This window comes from Bombus vosnesenskii, unplaced genomic scaffold, assembly GCF_011952255.1.
Source record: "Bombus vosnesenskii isolate JDL3184/JDL3185 unplaced genomic scaffold, Bvos_JDL3184-5_v1.1 scf7180000013264, whole genome shotgun sequence".
NCBI lineage: Eukaryota > Metazoa > Arthropoda > Insecta > Hymenoptera > Apidae > Bombus > Bombus vosnesenskii.
Genome location: NW_022882924.1, coordinates 10603129 through 10622966, shown reverse-complemented (window position 1 = coordinate 10622966; position 19838 = coordinate 10603129). Strand labels below are relative to the sequence as shown.

At 38.5% G+C, this 19838-nt stretch overlaps 1 protein-coding gene across 2 annotated transcripts in view; it reads left to right on the top strand.

Annotated features, from left to right (window-relative positions):
* LOC117237293 (glutamate receptor ionotropic, kainate 2-like) overlaps positions 1-1833 on the top strand; it is a 76734-nt gene extending 74901 nt beyond the window's left edge. Inside the window, exons 13-15 of one of the 2 annotated variants that reach the window (XM_033501082.1) lie at positions 35-263; positions 341-606; positions 1182-1833. In XM_033501082.1, the coding sequence (XP_033356973.1) occupies positions 35-263; positions 341-606; positions 1182-1418 (732 nt within the window). In that variant the 3' untranslated portion in view covers positions 1419-1833. The remainder of the gene's footprint in view (positions 1-34; positions 264-340; positions 607-1181) is intronic. The other variant, XM_033501079.1, reaches the window with a different exon arrangement.
* The last annotated feature ends 18005 nt before the right edge of the window (positions 1834-19838 follow it).

Genomic DNA, 19838 nt, shown 5'->3' with positions numbered 1-19838 from the left:
TCTCCGTTTAACAATAACGTCATTTCGATTACAGGATTCCAATTATACGACATATCAACGCATGTGGGCCACCATGCAGGAAGCAAGACCAAGTGTGTTCACGAAAACGAACGACGAAGGCGTTGAACGAGTGTTGAAAAAACGCGACTATGCTTTTCTTATGGAGTCTACCACGATCGAGTACAGAATGGAAAGAAACTGTGATCTCGACAAGATTGGAGGTCTTATCGATAACAAAGGATATGGTATCGCCCTGCCACGGAGTATGTTCCACAATCCTTCAATGTTATTTCGAATCATATCGGCGCGAATCTTTTGAAATATGATCCTTTTTCGTTAGATTCTGAGTATAGAACGCCCATAAACGGCGCGATATTGACGCTGCAAGAGAAAGGGGTGCTCCAAGACCTGAAAAAGAAATGGTGGGTGGATCGGGGTGGTGGGTTGTGCACGAAAACCGAACAAGAACCGTCATCGTCAGGTGAATTAGGAATAGCCAACGTCGGTGGTGTTTTCTTAGTCCTTCTGATCGGAACTTGCGGCTCGTTCATCATCGCTGTCTTTGAATTCCTGTGGAATGTACGAAAGGTCGCCGTGAGGGAGAAGGTGAGTCTCCTCAGCCGCGTCTCCTCCTGCTCACAAGACCGTTATCTCACCCTTGGATCTCTTTTACCCCGAAACCAGTGATAAATTTTCCTCTGCGTCGCGTGTATAAGAAAGCGAAGGAATCATTCTTTCTCATAAAAATTGTCTTTAAATTATTCTTGAAGAAGGAAATGACAAATAATAATTATTAGATTATCTTGACCGTCTCTGCAAGTTTAAGCGAATTTTAAAGTATATTGCTTCGCTTAAATTGAACATTTTTATTTAACAGAATTTTGCAATAGCGTTCGATTACCATCTATTTAGAATACTTCATAGAAAGAATAATTTTTAAGGAATGAAACAAAATTCATTAATAACAATTTTAAATGAGATAAGTTATAACCGTATTGTATAATCATATTTTGGATCACTCGCTATCTTAGTTATATTATTGTAATTTCTTTCTTATCTTGGTAAATATTAATTAAAGTAGCAGCAACACTTTTAATCGGGGTTTTATTCAAATTAGATTCGAGAGTATGGAATTAAGCAATGGACCGACTTGTGACAGTTTCTTGTGGACGTTTTTGCAGGTTACACCATGGGAGGCGCTGGTAGCAGAATTGAAATTCGCCGTGAACATTTGGGCGGAGACGAAACCCGTTAAAATCTCGAAAAGCAGCGGCACGAGTTCGATGGAAGGCGGCATCGGTCGGGCGGCCTCCACGGCTCGTTCAATCGTCGGCTCGTTCCTTCGTCTCGACATCCTCGACAAATTCGATAAAGATAACAATACCAATAATCGCAGCGACGATCGCAAGATCAACTAAAATTCCAGCAAACTGTCGATCATTCTATCATTATACATTAAGCTGGTTATGTTACAAATTGAGGGTGAACAATTTAAGTGCTAATTTTTGCAACATGATATTTTATTCTTCATGAAGATTATGCACACTGTAACAGATTTTAATCTTAAGATTTTTATCTTTTGTGAAATCTTTTCTAATCTCTAATTTTTCAAAATTTGTTTCTTATTTATTACTACTATTATTACTATAATTCATAGTATTAATTACTAATTTCTGTGGCTATTCATTAACAAATAAACTGTATAATTAAGTTCGATAATAATTGCTTCATTTACAACAAAATGATGTAATATAATCACTGATAATCTACAATAATAGGAACAACAGAAAGAAAACAAATTCGTCGGTAATATTTAAAGAAGCATAGAACAAAGAAGGAGAAGAAAGGACACCATCAAGAACATCCTGTGCCCTCGCGCATAAAGTCGTCATTCTCTCGACTAGTCGCAGAATAGCGACGTCATGGAAGGCAGAAATCTTCGCTGTAGGTCCAATAAGAAAGAAATTCAACAATATTTAGACTCGGCTACAATGGCATTGACAAACCGTGCCCTTGGTTTAGAAGATTTTCATTCCTAGAAATCACCTGCAGGTTTCCTGATACCAGCACCCCCCGGGAGCAAAGCGGCATTTTGTGTCATTATTACCAAGGAACGTAAACGTTGGTCTTTGGCAAGGAGACACATTTAACTTTACCGACTTGACGTCGTTCGCGTCAAAGAAAAGTCGATGGACACTTAACCCCTGAAGGGACGCCAATAATTCTCTGAAAGACTGAATTATCCTTCCAGTGTTGTATTTTCATCTATTTTGGGGAATAATGGAAACTATTTAAACTACGTTAGCACGTTGAATGAGAGTAAAAGTTTTGATGTTACTTCTTTATTTATCGAAGATTGTTTGTCAAAGATTGTACTTCTTTCTCCTTTTAGTCATTTCATAAGTTAGACATTTTAATCGCTAGTTTCAAATAGCATGAATTTCGAATATGAAAAATCGTATAATTCTAAAATTATTGGCGAAAAGAAATGTTGGGAGTTTTTTTCTTTCTAGAAATACGATTGTATTAATTTCAAGCATGTCCAATAGACGCGGTACTAAAAGCTGAATAGATGAGAGATATGGGAACGACCTGAATTTAATCTGAAAATGTATCTCGAATAATTGTATTAATTCATTTCATGATTTACGTTTGGGAATCTTTAAAATCGTTAACTAGAATTATTTCTATCTTTAAATTACTAATTGAAAGAAAACTAGGATTTAAAGATATGTTTAAGTCTTTTCTATATCCCATTCAGTACGTCGTCTACTAAGGCTCTTGAACGCGAAGCTTTTTTGCTCGAAAAATATGCCGAGGTCGATTCGATTCACTATGCCGTCAAGATGACCAGAATGCGGAAAAGCATTACGACTAATTCGTGGCGTCAGAAAGGAATGGATTCCGAAGTATGAAGTCGTATAAGCAACAGCTACCGGCAGTTTGGTGATAAAGGTGTAAGGACATCGATTAATACTCGTTTTCATAGCTGTAGTAAAAGCGGGTAACACGATTACAGGCAACATTTACGGAAGCCGAACGAGCTGTTAACTGTACGGTATTTTTGCAACGGGATGTTCATAATCGCGAGCGTTTCATGAAACGAAACTTTCTTCTTTTTACGGTTTTACTGACGCGTCTTTTATGAGCCGCGCGTGTTTAGAGCCTGATATGGAAGTGGGTGTATTATTAACTGAACAGTTGCGTGTCACGTTTTTAGCTGAACATCGTGAATATTTTACCGAGTTTACCGACTATGAGATAAATGAGAAATCTACGGACTGAAACGTATGTATATATGTAGAGGTTGTTGCACACTTTAACATATTGCGTCAAAGGTGTATTAAATTAAGAACTTATGGTGTCTGATTTATTTGGAATAAAATTGTAATTATATTTGCTACAATCTCTTTCAGAAAAATATTTGGAAATTTTGAAAGAAAGGATTTGTAATATTATAGGGATACGCATAAAGAAGAAGATAAGAATACAAATAATTACAACATACCACATACGTACAACGTACCACACACGTATAAACAATAAAGTTGCTTCTTTTCAATTTAGTGTGGTACAGTTGTAAAATACGCCACAATTTAGTTTAGCGATTTTTAATTTTATTTTTTTTCTTTTCTTGTACCTTACATAGTAACTGTTACTGCAATTCCACATTTTTCATAATTTCGCTTAGCTTACTACGACGCTATTCGCATACGATTTTACATATTTCTCCATCCATTTACGAATCGTTCTCTATAGGGAATCTTTCGCTTTAATAACACGATGTTGACCTTCTCCTTAACGATGCTTTCCAGCAATAAAACACATCTCTCTCGCGGAGTATCGAGGTAAATCCAAGGGAACGAACGGCTAGCGAAACCGCAGTCGGATGCGATTCAAACGAGCGGGGATTTAAGCGGCTAGCGGATTCAGATTATCGAAGGAATCCCCTTAATCGACGCCAGAATAAATCGTTGCGAGGGTTTAATTAAGTTTTATAGTACGGGCATCCGAACCGCCGTTATGCATGCGTACCCGGCGTGTTATCTACGATACATCTTCATCTTGGCGACGCTAACTTGGCCGATCGAAGCATCCTGCCGATGCTACGCGCTCGCGCGCTCCTTCGCGATCTTATCGCGTCACGGCGAAAAACAACAGGTGTACGAAATCACGGCACCCTCTTCGAGATCTACCGACGACTCTCTTGTTCTTCTTTACGACCGCGCCGAATTTTAAATAGAATCGTACGACCGTCTCCTCGTCTTTGCCTGACGATGTTGCATCTGCATCTCGACGAGATAATTTAACGTTGATCATACTAGATGGTTGTACAGAGAGATAATATCTTGTCGATCAGTAAATGATAGTTAAAATTGTGAAATTGAAATGGTAAACGATATAGAAAGTCAGTAAATTCTATATCAAAGAAGATCATTTGAGAGCTACTTTAAGATATAGTAGTCTATGTTGTATATACGCCAATTTTTCTGGCGTGTTCAACGCTTTCCTTGGTAATCCAATAATTCATTACCATGTAAACGTAATAAATGCAATTGTATTTGTGAGTACACGTGCTGGAAGTGAAGATTCCTGACATAAGAAGAAAAATTGATTTCTGTTAATTTTGTAATAAATAAAAATGGCGGACGTTAACATGAACTCCACTGATTTCCCAAATATGTACGTATTTGTTGCTAATATAAAACTTAATCTAATATATGTTGAAGTAATTACTTCAAGAAAAACTCTACAACTTTTCTTCTCAATATCCGTGACCTAGAGACCGCTGTTACGAAGAGAATAGAATTTCGTGAAAAATATTCAAAATAAGGAGAGGTCCATATTATTGTGTCCTTGAATATAAATTTTGTTTTGGGTTACAAGGTCTAGAAACAAAAAAGATATAAGTAGATTTCTATTGTTGTTTCTTGTAGCCTTCAGCTAGAGCTACACACCACGGTTAACTTTTTGGTAATGTCCTTTGCTATAAATATATAAACGTGTTCCCTATCATAGTTTCCTATTGTATCGTAACACCGTAAGAGTGAAGATCTGGATCAGTATACATTATAACTGTACTTATACTTGTACCTATGCTTATATCAATATATTTTTCTATTACATTTCATTCACTCGTTCCACTATCAGTCAACCTCAACAATATATAATTATTTCTTAAATTACAATATCTATTTACTAAGGTTCTTTTCCCGATTGAAGGTACCCAAACAGTAAATCTTCCAAACTTCTGCACTGTGTCTAAGTAACCAAATTAGACAATGCGTTTAACGAGTAATGAAGTGAAGATTCAAATTTCTCTGAAAAGCCAGTGGTCCGTGAAACGAATTAAAAGCGAATCTCTACTAAAAGAATCCAAGAAACATAACTGATCATACAGCTGAACCTAACGGATTCTCTTAAATCTACCCCGCTTCCTTGCCAACGAAAGCTCCATTAACCCTTTTCCCAGCACCAACGTCTCAACCCTCTCTGAGCGATAGATATCGGTAGATAAACCGTCGAAGACTCGGTATCAGTCGGCTCCATACCAAGAAGAGTTGGATTCGCGAGATTGTCGGCATACCAATCGTCCACGTACCCTACGCCCGATCGGCGAGCGAAGAGACCATCCACATAAAATCCAAAGGTGTTAAGCAAGGGGAGGCGCGCATGGAAGCTGAAACGGTGCCTCTCTCAAAGAGGGAACCGCGCACGGCGAGCGAGCGCCGGCTCGTAGGAATTGAAATTGATTTCGGTCGACTTCCATTACTCAAAGAGGACCGGGGAACGCGCACCGACAAAAGTCACGGACCGATCCTGCGTGGATAAGAGGCTTGCCCCCGTAGCCAGGACCCGGACTCCGCCAGTCGGACCAAGAGGTTTCGAGTCGGCCGTGGCCCAGGAATTCCTGGCGAGTTTTACCAGCGGGAGAGAGGGAATCCAGACTTTTCAGCTTCTTCTTCTTCTTCTTCTTCTTCTTCTTCTTCGTCTTCTTCGTCTTCTTCTTCTCCTCTCGTTCATACGTCGCCCCTCCATCGTGTTCCTGCGATGGTGTGGAATCAATTTCGTAGTTGAACCAAGCTTGCCGACGATACGAGTGCTCGCTAGGGGATGAATGAAGAGACCTCGAGGGGGTGGTTGAAGGATGATGGCACTGGTTTTTGAAGGGTTGACGAGGTGATGAAGTGGGTGGAATTAGTGGACGAGGACCGTAGCGATGAATTGTTTATCTTGTTAATGGGGCTAATGGTGCTGAGGTTTGGTTAGGGCTTGCGCGGAAAACTGACGTTTGGTTTCTGCTTGATTGTTAATCTTTGGTGTATTGTGTTTATGTTTGGAATTGGAGGTATGGGATGAAGGTAATAACGTAGCTAGTAGCGGTTGTTAACTCAACAGTTAGATGATTTGGTGATTGGAGTTCCCTTTTTATGGATGAGAATTTATAACGGACAGAATTATTGATTTATTTTCTTCAAGAAAAAAAAAGAAATCGTAAGAAATAGAAAGTAACGTTTATGCCTCTTTAAATTTCAACGAAATTCTTTTTAGGAAAATTTTTTTACATATTCTAGAGCTTCTCTATATCCTAGAACTTCTAACGAATGAATCCTCGGTAATCCTTAGCGCTTTGCGTTACGAAGAATTCCCACTTCTCGTAACTGTCCAAAAATCACTTTCATGCTGTCCTGGTAACAGCATCTTCGTAGTCGTTCACTAACCATGGAATCCCCGGCGGACTCGTCAGATTTTTCCATTGTGTCACCGGCCCCGCGCCCTTTATGACAGACGGCAATCGTTAGAGAAGCAAGACCACCCGGTAGGCACCACTCCAGAACTTCCGGAATCTTTCTATACTTGGGCTTCCTGGTAAGGGAGTTGGACTTCGCTTCGAGGAAGCCTACCTGCTGGAATCGTTCAGAGATTCAAGAAACTTTCGCTCGAATTCGTGAGTACACCGCTGTTATATCGGTACACGATCCTTTCAGCGAAACGAATAACAAACGACTGGGCTATGCTGCACGTTCACTTATTGTTTAGTTTCTTCATTAGATAGGCGATGGTGCATTGCGTTTTATAACCATCATTTTGCGAAACGATTGAATACTTGAGAATTTTCGAAGAATCGTATCTTGCATGGAAATGTGCAGAATATTAATAAATAATAATAAATAATAATAATAAATTTACTATTACTATTAATATAAACCCCCCTTATACTTTTTCTTTTTGCTGTTATACTATTTGTATGAACGAAATTCTATTTAGTGTCTAATCATTTGAGCTACAATCGGACTCCTATTATTTCAACAACTTAGCAACATTTTTATTATTCACAATTGAATTTGATAAAATTCTAACTTCTATAGTAACACATTAATTTTCAATTTTCCCTGAAGTTCGCTATGAACTTTTCATACTATCATCAGAACGCAGTGTGAAATTGACGTAAATGCGAAGTAACACGTGCCGTTCGTGTGGAACGGGTCAGCAGTTCATTCTTAAGCATGCATTTATAGTCAACATAACTATGTATATGTATGTTTAAACATATTCACGTAGTTAAGTTTAACTTGAACGCTGACTAATCAGAAATTCTAAAGGCAAAGACTAATTTCCATTTACTCTCAGCAGGTTCTTCGTCGACCGTCCAAATGTCTGGGTTTAATAGCTGTCGCTCTAAATTATAAAGTAATAGTTTCAACATATTTCGTGTTCCCACTTCGCTCTGCATACTAATAGACCACCTCCCACGCTGAAATTCCTGTGATCTAAGCAAACTATGCGCGGCGTCTTTTGTTGCGAATACACACTGCGGAATAATATGTATTCGAAGGTGTCCCAGGCATCCCCCAACACCTCGACATATTCCGATTCTACGCAGAACTAAATTCTACAAGATGAATATAACCACCTTGTCATTGTAGCGGACAGATTATTTAAATAGAAAATTGTTTGTCACTAAACTTTGTGGGAAGTTTAACGATGCAAAATCGCTGTGAATGAAACCATAACGATAATACACGTGGTAAATTATATTTTCTAATTTTTATAGGAAAGCAATTTCAAAATTCAATACACTGTCGACTGCTATTGTATTATCTAAATTGTCTATTTGCCTTATTCAGATCAGTAGGTTCAATAGATAGTTCACTTAATCGAGCACTAACTAAAATTTCATTCGGATAAATGAATCATGAATTAAACTTTATAAATTAAAAGATAGAAAAAAATGATGATATAATCATTACTTTGGACGATTTATCTAAAAATGTACCATTACTTATACCATCTCCTTGCGACAGAGAAATTTATAAAAATAAGTAGTTTGTTTTTTCAGAAATTAATATTAACATATCTCTGACGATGAAACTGAAAAGTGTATACAGAAAACGAAGTTAATCAATGTAGAACCTGAAAGAACCGACGGAATTTAACCGTACTACTTCATAACCATCTCAGAAGATGTCCAAGAAGCAAACATACTAAACTTTCTTCGTCAATTTACAAAAATCAGCGATTTATTTTCTGAGAAGCTAAAAAATAAATAAAAAATTTAAAAAAAGTTAGTTGATGTGGCTCCTGAAAGACTCAAATGGAGCTCAACTGTTTTTTTTTTTTTTTTCGCAACCATCCCAGTTCCAAAAAAAATCTCTAAAAAGAAGAAAACGTTGAACTTCCTTCGTCAACTTCATCAATTCGCGCGTCGAATTGAAGGGAACCAGCGTAAGACGCGTAACGCAGGAAGCCATGAAAATTTCTGGGCGGCGGAAGAATGGGCACGCTCATTCATAGCTGACGGTGCACCGTCGGAATCCGAGCGTAGGAGGCGTCCCGACGCGGTGCGGCACCGCGCAGCGGTATGTAAAGCCGAGTCCCGGGGAACCAGGCTCACGATGGTATCGCCGCTTGTTAAGGGGACTCCAGACTATCGCAGCGGGGTGCTTCCCTCGGCGGCGAACCTCCAAGAGAGCGCGAGCTCCTCTTCCGAAGCACCGCGCGTCCAGACGGATCGTTAAAAAGTAAGAGAAGTAATGGCCCTGTACCGAAAGTGGCGTCACGGATTCGACCGCGCGGCGAATCGGCTCTTGTACACCGATTTCGAGACGGTACCAGCTCCGTCGAACTTCCTCATCAACCACGGAGAATGATTAGTCGGTCTTTTTTGTAGCTATGTATACGGTAGCTCGCAAAAAATATTCGAACACTTGTAGGAAGTTTCTATAAATATACAGAAGTGTCCGTACTCTTACAATTATTAAACAATTAATATTTTTTCATTATATTTATACTACGATATTTATCAATAATAATACATGACGTAATAATTAAACTTTTGTTCTATATATATTGTTTATTGAAGTGCGTTATTGCAACGTGTTATAATGTAAATGGAAATTCGAACAAATCATCGAATTCAATGATTTTAAGGACATGGATACTATCGCGAATACAGTGAAATTTTATTAGTGCTGTAATAAGACTTGGCTATCGTGATCATGTTGATGAAATTTGTAAGCGATATGAAGAGGTAATTGTTTGATTTGAAATATTATTTTCCACTATTTTTCCTCGCAAGCCTCTATATACGTAATCTAAAAGAATATTTGGCTTACAAAAATATTCGAATACTTATGGACATATTTCATGAACATATTATGTCTGTTACACGAAATATTTTGAAATTTCATTAGTACTGTAATAAAACTCGATTATCGTGATTATATTGGTACAGTTTGAAACCAATCTGTAAATGTACATATGTATAAATGTACATCTGACAGTACAACCGTCAAACTAAATCCATTCTATTATAATATAAAATTGAAAACATACAGTATTCAATGTGCTCAGCATAAATATCATGCTGCATATTAACTAATTCTTTACTAAACACACGTACGATAGTAAGTATATTGCAACTTGTACATGACAGACTTTCATCCTAGAACACAAGAGCAGAAATGGCGCGTACTGAATAATTTTTCAAAATTCGTATACGGTTTCAAAATCACAGTCTTATTAACATTGTCCTTAAATCTGGAAATTATATTATTGTTATTATTAACTACGTGGAAATTTTTCGTAAAATTCCTAATTCGTCGTCGGTCAAAATTGTGAAACCTAATAACAGACTACAACAAAAATAAAACGGAAATTAATATCTGTGCAATTTTGTACTCCCTTAATAAGCACCAGAAACGTTATTAAAAATTTTCCAGTAATCTCCACTGTTAACAAGTGTCAAACCTGTCACCATTTTGCAATAACTTCGTCCAAGTTCGAACAAAATCCAAGTTAAAAGTGTATACGAAAACAAGACAAAACTTTGCAGAGACAGCTCGGTTTCTCCTATTACTTCCCGTTCTTTAACAAACTCTTATTAACTTCTGGAAGAAACTTGTCTCCATAATTGAAAAGCTAAGTTGACCCAAATAGTTTTCCTGGTCGTTCGAACGAAACAAAATTATCCAATTCTTACGACCGTTAAGAGCGAACCGATAAGCAATCCTCAATTAGCCAACCCTTCCTTTCTCCTTTCTTTCTCTCTATCCAGATTGGGTTCCTATCGGCCCCGATTATTATTTTCGTTTCTCTGCTCGTTTTAATATCGCCTCGCTATGGCGGCCAGTTAGAAGGCGGCGTATCCCCTAAAAAAGTGAAATATCGTTTTATGGTAATTCACGATGCATCGTATATCAGCCCTGTGTTCCTTTTCCCTGTGTCTTTTCTTTTTCTTTTTTTTTCTCCTCTCGGACATCCGCTTTTGGATACAACCGGCCCACTAGGCATATATTATATATCAGTTGTGTTTATTAGGGAGCGAAAAACGTGTCTACTGTGCTCCACCGGCCTAGAGGCGGCCAACCACAAAGGAAGAAGCCAAGACAAGGTAGTTTGTTGGGGAGCAGCTTACAGCGAACCAACACGAGCTACTTGTTTGCACGAACGGGCCGGTCACCCACATAACGTTTACACAAGAGAACGGGAGCCTCGCGCTTATCGGCCACCATGCTGTTTATCGTTATTAAAATACGCTTAAACGTACCCTGTAAGCCATCACGTTTTAAGGTTTCAAAGGCTTGAAACGGTTACACGACACTTGTTGGTTGACAGCATTTTTTCATGCTTTCTTTTAAGTTGCGAAGAAACAAGGTCTCTTTTAATGCTATTTGCAAGATCGTTAACGAGATTACGCGTCGAGCTGTGATACTGGAACATGAGCTGTCGTTGTGTGCTTTGTAAGTACCTCGTTCACGGTATTATTTGCTAATCTTGTGGTGAGAAGCTGTATGAAAGTCAATTTACATCTATTTATTTTAAATATTAGTAGGTTGTAACGCGAAATGTACGATTCTCAATGGTTGATGTTTTATTGAGTAGTGAAAGATATTACAGAATTTAAATCACATATGGGAAAGGAAATTCTCAGCTTTAAAACGATACACTAGAACGTATGTATAAACATAAAAGTATTTGTTGGAAAAGGAAAATGTTTTAAATAAATGCAAGAAAAGTAAGGTTTTGTATATTTCAGACTAGTAATTTGTATAATTATTAATGTAAAGTATCTTTTTTATTATCGTATCAAACGTATTTAAACCATTATTTTCTATCTACTGTATTACTCAAAATTCTTCAAAAGACCAATTTAAAAAATAGAAGGAAAAATACACGCGTACATATGGCAAAATAAAAAGATAAACAAAAGAGGAAGAAACAATTTAAGATCGTTGGACCGGTTATACCGAACGAGACGGTGAACAATGCGAGAGGATAGGAAACGCGGAGGCTTAATTACAAAGTCGTAGAGGCATTCGACCGTCCGGTAGAGGCCGGTGGACATGCAATGCATCGTTGGTGGATAAAAAGCGGCAGACGTGTGCAAAGCATCGAGAGATAATCACTGCCACGTGACTGCTGCCACGTTGACCCGTTTTTGCGAGCATTACGTATCCCTAATCCGGCCCAACAGGCGCCATAATTGTTTCGCTTCTGTCCAAACTTCGCCACCGGGCGTAATCCAGTGAACGTGCTTCAGGAATTTTTAAGGTAGATTTAAGCCGATCGCCGCTTCCCCTTTTTATCGTTCCCACCTGAATTCCGTCGTTCTTTCAACGATCCACGTGTTTTACTTTCGCCGCCATGCTGTGGGTTTCACTCTCGATAACGAGGGTTCCGTAAAAACGATACATATAACCCAGGACGTAAATATCGTAAACTGATACTTAATGAACTGAGACTGAATCACTCTTTTTTGTCTTTTAGTATTTATATGGATATTTATTATGACGCAATTAATACATAATTGATAATTATCAATCGAGAGAATAATTGTTTTCATAATCCTACATAAATGTATTATAAACTAAGTGTATCGTTAAATGTATCAGATTGATGGATTTAGATTTCTTTATATTTTTATTTAATTAATTTTCGTGTTCTAATTTCTAGCACTATAAATGATTGCACTGCAAAAATTACGAAATCGATGAATTTTATTTTCCTCATATTTTCATCCAATTAATTTTTGTAATTCGTACTTCGTGAAAATTGCAGATTACAGGATATGATCACGTTATACATAAATTATAAACGAGTCAAAATATTCATCAGCACGAGCAGCATACAAAAAACATGTATATAACCAAAGAATATTTATTTACAGAACTCCTTCCAAGACTATTAATTTCGAATGACACCAGCCAACAGCCTACAACGAGATAAAAAGCGAAAATTAATTAAATTCTCTTCTATGCAAAAGTCCAGTTCTTCTCCGATCCTATTAATAAATTTAAATAATTCCCGTCGCGTAACCTTTCGCGTATTCTAAGGGAGGCTTTTGTAATCGGCCTCGCTTTTGTTTTGGAGCGGCGAGCGCCAAGCGGCCTGGCCCCGGCTATCGTCTGATCTCGGTCTTTAAATCTCCTTCATTTATAAGCGCCTCTTAACGATTTCTTCTCCGCAGGATCCGCCGATTTAGTGCACGCGAATGGAAATGCCTTTCGAACGAATTTGTCGGGTCGGATCTGACGAGCCGACAAATGCCGATCACGGCGACGTGGACATTTCCTTATCGTAATGGCTTCTTAGAACCAGGTTCTTATCAATTTTACAAACCGGTCCGGTAATCTTTATTAATTGGATGTTGCTCGCGAATCATTCCATTCTTTGTTATTGCGCCGATATACGCGGCTGTATGATTATTTGCCGCGAAAACCTGGCTACTTCGAATTTAGTCCTGATCTCTCGAGACAATAAAAGAGGATCCATACGATGGCGAGTAATTGAATAACATAGAATGTTCAGTAACTAATTTTAATTTCTTATTTTTTACAATATACATTTATGTCACTTTTAATCACCTTATTTATGTTACTGCTTCTTCTCGTACAACGAAGTAGGATATAATAATATATTTATTAATAGGGCCGCATCATCGATAATAAACCTTCTTTATTTCCTTACGTATACTGCAATATTTTTTAAATTACGACTTCGAATATTAAAAAAGCTATAAGATACCGTTGAAGCCACGGAATATACCGTAAATAAAAAGCTGGATGATCGTCAAAAGACGAGTCTTCGATTTATTATATGTAGAATCAGCTATTTTCGCGCAGTAAAAAATTCACAGGTAGAAAAAAGAGGAGAAACGTCGAATGCAAATAAAAAGGAAGATCCACCGATGGAATAATCCAGTCGGTGATCAAAGCACGGTTTCGAGCAGCCGACGAAGCCGTCGGCTAATTAAGCGCCGGCGGATTTCTCGATGCGGCTGTGGGACTCGCGAAAACATTACATGATCGGTCGTCGTATACGATTACGCGGTTTTTATCCGTGAAAAAAGGCGCGCACTGCCGCGTGGAAGCCCGTATTCGTGGTCGTTTCCATAGCACGTTCATGGCCATGCCGGGACATCACAGGCAGCTTCCGATCTTTTGAATATTCCCACTCGCGGACCCGCGCACACGCCATGCCGGAAGACTCTTGTCCTTATAAGCTTCGCTCTTTTTAGCGCTTGCTCCTCCGGTTGGCAGTCAGGATTTTTAATTAGATTTTTGCTACCACTCGCGAACAAACTAGGCAGTGGATACTTAGGATCGAAAGGGAAGGGTTTCTTTGATGCCCGTCCTGTTTTTTCGGACCTTAGAATATGAAGACAAAGCGTTATCCAATTTAATTTTTAACGTCAATATTAGTTATAGGAGTAGTTCATCTATCAAGGTGCAGAAATGCTTCTCTTAAAAAAAAACCTTTCATTTCCCACTCAAGTTTCATTCGGTTTGTAATAATCAAAGATCACATAAAAATCTCCTGTATTTTTTTTTTAACGATGTAAAAATACACCATGTATTACGATTTACGTTGTAAATTAAGATTACTTAAATTCGAAGTCACTTTGCTCTAATTTCTATATAACTTCTATATTGTTAAATTATTAGTATTATATAAATATTCGTTGATACCATAAGATCGATACGACATTCAAATAAATAAATGAGTAATACAAATCTATTGGAGTAATTCTTCAATAAAAGTTCGTACGTGTCCGAAAACGAGCCCAAATCCCTGGAAAAAAATCCAAACTCCCTTCCATTCAACGTCCTCCATACCAAATTCTTCGTCGACTCTTCACAACTTAAACCTTAAACATTTGCCCTGCTAATTCGTCAGTCTTCCATTCAAAGATTCGTTCAGTTCTAACCGCAACGCAATAGAGCTGGAAGGTCGTGCTCTTCGAAGCACGGACACAATCTGCCCTCTCTCCGAGCTCGCTTACCTCTCTCGCATTGAGCAGGCATAACCGATCGGGACCGAAATCGAGCATACGAGGTGCTCATTGGCCGTGACAGCGAACAGGGTGAGCAGTGGGGATGTGTAGTGGCGAGAGACTAGAAGAAAGAGGCCGTCGGCATAGTTCAAAGAGGATGGTGACATGTGACCGGCATTGTGAGCCACGGAGCCTCTCTATGCCGTGCGGTTATGCGCTTTTCTATTGCGATGAAACGGTCTCTCCCGCTTTGACGGCCGCCTCTGCCGACGTCTCCTCCTCGGGGCAAGGCCTGAAAACCGATTCGCATCCCTTAAGCCCCGGCGGAGTGCGTACGCCACCACGCGTTCCCTTAACGCCGCGGCCACAAACGTGGTTACTTTTGCGGTGCTTCAAAGTGCACCGCGACGAACCACTTTGTAACGGTGCTACCCTTTCTCTCCGGGCTCTCTATGCGTTTCTATGCGAGAATTGGTAGGGACTTCGTAGCTTCGCTCGGTTAGTGACACGCCTTATACGCGGTAGCGTATATGCGCCTTCCGAACATCTTTGAAAGATCTTAGTTGTGTTTGGATAGGCGAGGATAATTGGCCAGGTGACGTAATAAATGACGTATGGTTAGATACGGGGGTCTTAGGATATACGTACTATGAAATAGCTATTTTTATTCAATAGAATGCTACGAGGTTTTGGGATTTTTGCGAGGTTTATGTGAAAATGACTAGGGGATGTTTTATTGTTAAGAAATAAATATAATGGAAGATCAAAGTACATATTTGTATAGTTGGTCGAATGTAGAAATGTAAATTATGTATTATACACGCTTACCGCAACGAATGATTGGAAGAAGAGTTTTAGAAATTGTTGTACTTTTTAATTTTGAAGTTTTAAAATTCCGAGGAATTAGAATTTGATTTGAGGGTAAAGGTTTTCAACAACCATGAGGTAGAATATTAACGATATTAATACAAACGTATTTCACAATTTCACATATTGAACTACAATTGGAAATATTTTATTGTACATGTATATTATAATAATAAGAATGAATAAGAAAGACGTTATTAGAAATAAAAAATAATCAAATCGCCTTTATTACAAACAAATCAACAATTAGTACGAAATATCCTATCACGAACAAACAACATTGTTAGAAGAATCTTCTGCGTGATTTGTAACATAGTAATTTCTATAACGAATCGTTTCGCTTCTAAAACTTTCATGTTTTTCCAAACGTCTACGTTATATTAATGGTATGCGACAGTGACTTTACTTGTTGATTGGTGATTTCGTTTTACATAAACAGTCTTAACTCGCGAGTATAAGAAGGACTTGGCAAGTGGCGTGACTTGTTGCCTTGTTGTACGGTATCCGGGGATTGTGCGGTATTGAAATGGGTTTGCATTTCAAATTAACACGGTTCGCGGATCAAAATGAAGCATAATGACGCACTTTATACTTCGACGTGTACTGTGCTGCGCATTTCGTGCTTCAGCATAAACCGTGGTAACGCGTTTGGACATCAAAGCGAGCCGCGAAACCTCGCGCCGTGTTTTCAAAGGATTCGCGTGTTTTGTGCCTATTCTGAATTCGACTTTTATTCATTTGCAGAAACAAAACCGTGCGTCGTTCGCAGCGCTTTCTTTGGAGCGCGCCACGTGCAAACAATGTACCGCCGACGTCGTTTCGAAATTATGCAACTCGCTGGCCTTCTCTTTCTACTGAAGTGCTTTTTAAAGGCAAGATTCTCTGATTTCTTCAATATCGTTAGCATAAAGAAAAGCAAAATAATTGCCAGAGTTTGGATGTTTGAAAAAAGCACATATTTTTATAGAAAGTTAGTAGCAAAGTGAATGAATTCTTTTGTTTCTACATGGTTTCAACTATCCATGCACTGTATATATTTTGTATATTTTAAATATTTCAAAGCTTTCGTATCCCTGTTAAGAACATCGAAACACAAAATTGAAGCGTGTAATTGTATCATGTAAAGTTTTAAATCTATTATATTGTCCTAGAATATTACGATATAAGAATATCCGTGAATTTGAAAACACTATAAATATAGAATATAATCATAAATTAAAATTAAGTTAAACTTGGTATAATTATTTAGATCACTATATCAAGTTACATATTAATTTTAACAGGTAAAAATCATATTTAATTGACTTAATCTTAATTAGACTAATATTTACGAAATCTGGTTAATTGCTGCCTGCATTAACCAGATGATTAACTATCATTAAATTTCACTATCATCGTATTAGAACATCGAATTATGGGTCGAAGCATGTTATTTTGGTTAGGGATCGACAAAACAACGGTACGATTCCTGCTGGTACCTAGAACAATCCCACAACCGGTCACCGGAGCAAAGGATGTTCGATCGTGGGCCGCGCGGTCCAATTCGTGGAACACAGAAGCCACGTATCGCGGCGATCTAAAGACGAGGCAACGATATTACGGTGGGGCCACGAAAAGGACACGTGTTCCGGACACGTGTGTCCTCCTCTTGTACTTATCTAATGGCCTATCTAACCGCATTGTATCCTGGCCCATTGTAGGTACGTGGGCCGGCTTCCTATGCACTGTCGGCCATCACCAAAGCTCCCCCTATAAATTCAAGGAGGTTAATGAAGCGGGCTGGATTCAGTTTCAGATTTTCCAAGACTCCGCTTGCCTCCGACATCGTAAGATTTTGATGAAACTCATGATGATTTTCATAGGAATTGCTAATTAACCCTGGTGCATATTTTGGATCACTTTCATCCCAACTATGTTTTTGTTGGAGAGTTTGGGAAAGAATGGGAAAAGAGCATGTTGATATGCATAATTTTTTGTTTCAATTTCATGCGAAGTTCTGAACGTTGAAGATGTTTAACAATTAATGATCTCTTTGGTTGTTAAAACAGAGGTAAAATTGGAATAAAAAAATTTCAGCAGGATTAATGTTTAAATGTTTTGGAAATTACTTTCGATTATAAATTTATTTGTAAATTGTAATTATGATCGTATACAGGTTGTTAGATCTAAGTTAGTCGCAAATTCAAAATTATAATTTGCCCGTAAAAAATGTATTTTAGCTCCCCTGTTGATTAACTAGATTTTGTTCCTCTTAATGAATATGTAAGCACATTAAAATGTATACTCTAATTCTTCAACATCCAGTATATATTAATATTTAAAACGTTCATAAACCAGGCGGTAGGAACATATTTTCGTGATAAGACGTATTTTCATGTAATGCTTAATAGTAGAACCTTGTAATTATATCCTTTTAAATTCATACGTTCCTCTGATTCAGAAAACTAACGTAATTTAAACCGTAAATTCGTTAAAACCGGTTGCAAAATTTCCACAAGTGTAACTTCGTTCTACGAACAGACAGAATGATGTTCGAATCTTCCCAACCAAGTCCCTTAAAGTTCCACTAATAACAATCTCGCAAGAGTAGTACGGTTTGCAATCGGGGAATTACAAGTTCCTGAACTTGCAGGATTATCGCGTTATTTAGTGAATCCACTAGACCACTGCAACCCTAGCGAATTGCAAGTTACTTACCCCGACGATTGCTTAGTAGTTTCACTAGGTGGTAATTGAAAAACCATACATGAAAATAGAATTTCATAAGTCGAGTGGAACTTGTAATTGAAAATTCAACAAACTTGCTAGAAACATCGAATTCTGTCGATACTAATTTTTATTTACACCATACTCTTCTGGATTATGTAAAATCAATTTCCTTTCGTTCCTAGATCTATACTACGATCTCTTTAAAGTACGATAAAATTCTTCAAATCAGTGGAATATTTGTGTCGAGCTATAATATGTCGAATTATTACAATATATATAATAACCTTCTCTTGCAAAATATTTGAACCATCAAATTCGTATGAATTTTCTTTTAATGGATGTGCACCTGCAAACCTTTTCTATCGTACAAAATCAGTTCCTCGTCGAGATTACAATCTCTGTATTGAATATTCGTGTATCCCGGTCAGATTTGGAAACAATTAAGGGAGAAGAATAAAACAGTCTACGGATTACATGATCGTGCAACAGCTCGTAGACATCGACATGCATTACGTTAACTTATCGAGTGCTTGGCAACCGCATCGGCACCGGAGTACATAGCAATAACAATAAAATAAAGGCTTATGGGGCCACAGTCGGGATCGTTTTCGCGAAAAGGCACCGAAACGGCATTATCGATATTTATTTAACCGCGTCCCCTGTAATATTCGGAACGATTGCCGGCATTTAAAAGCGTTCGACGTCACTGTAGGTGTTCGCTCCCTGTGCAACGTAATATTGTGTGCAGGCGTGCGCGAGCGACCGTCGAATAATAATTAGAGGACCCATCGGCGCTGGTGGTCGCGCTTTTACCATAACTCTTGGTCCCCTCTTGTCGTCTTAAAAATGCTTTATTCTCGATCCTGGAATCGTACCTGTGACGCAAACGACCGAAGAACGGGATAACAAGGCCAACAAGGCTACTCTTTCCTCGCGCGTTATTGCCGTGAACGGCGAGTTTAAGCTTTAAACGAGACTTGCTCGTCTGCATCGAAGCTAAATCGTCGAGGTTCGTCGTCGTAACTCGGGGATGGAGTAGTGATGCGATCGACATCGAACCAAGATATACGATAAACAGCAATTTCGCGGTGAATGTAAAACAGAAAAAGGGAAACTATGGTGTTAATTCAATTTGGAATTTCGGCGTCGAAATTACCGCGTGCCCGCGATTATGGTAATGCGGACCAGTCGGGATGGCTGGCAGCGCGCTGTCAGAGGAACGATAAATTTTCATAAATCATGTTGCATGCGAGCGTCCGCTGTGCGATATTTCATGCTAATTTCGCAAATTACCAGCTTCGACGGCTTTTTGATTCTAGAATCGAATCAGTTTAGCTACGGAAAGCGGCGAGATGAAAGCCACCCCGATGTTTACATAATGTTGGTTCACCACGAACCTCGGCTCCCATCCCTCGCTAATTCTAACTTCCCTCCTCTTACGATTTTCCTACGTACATCCACCTCGGGCTATTCTCCTCCCGCCACC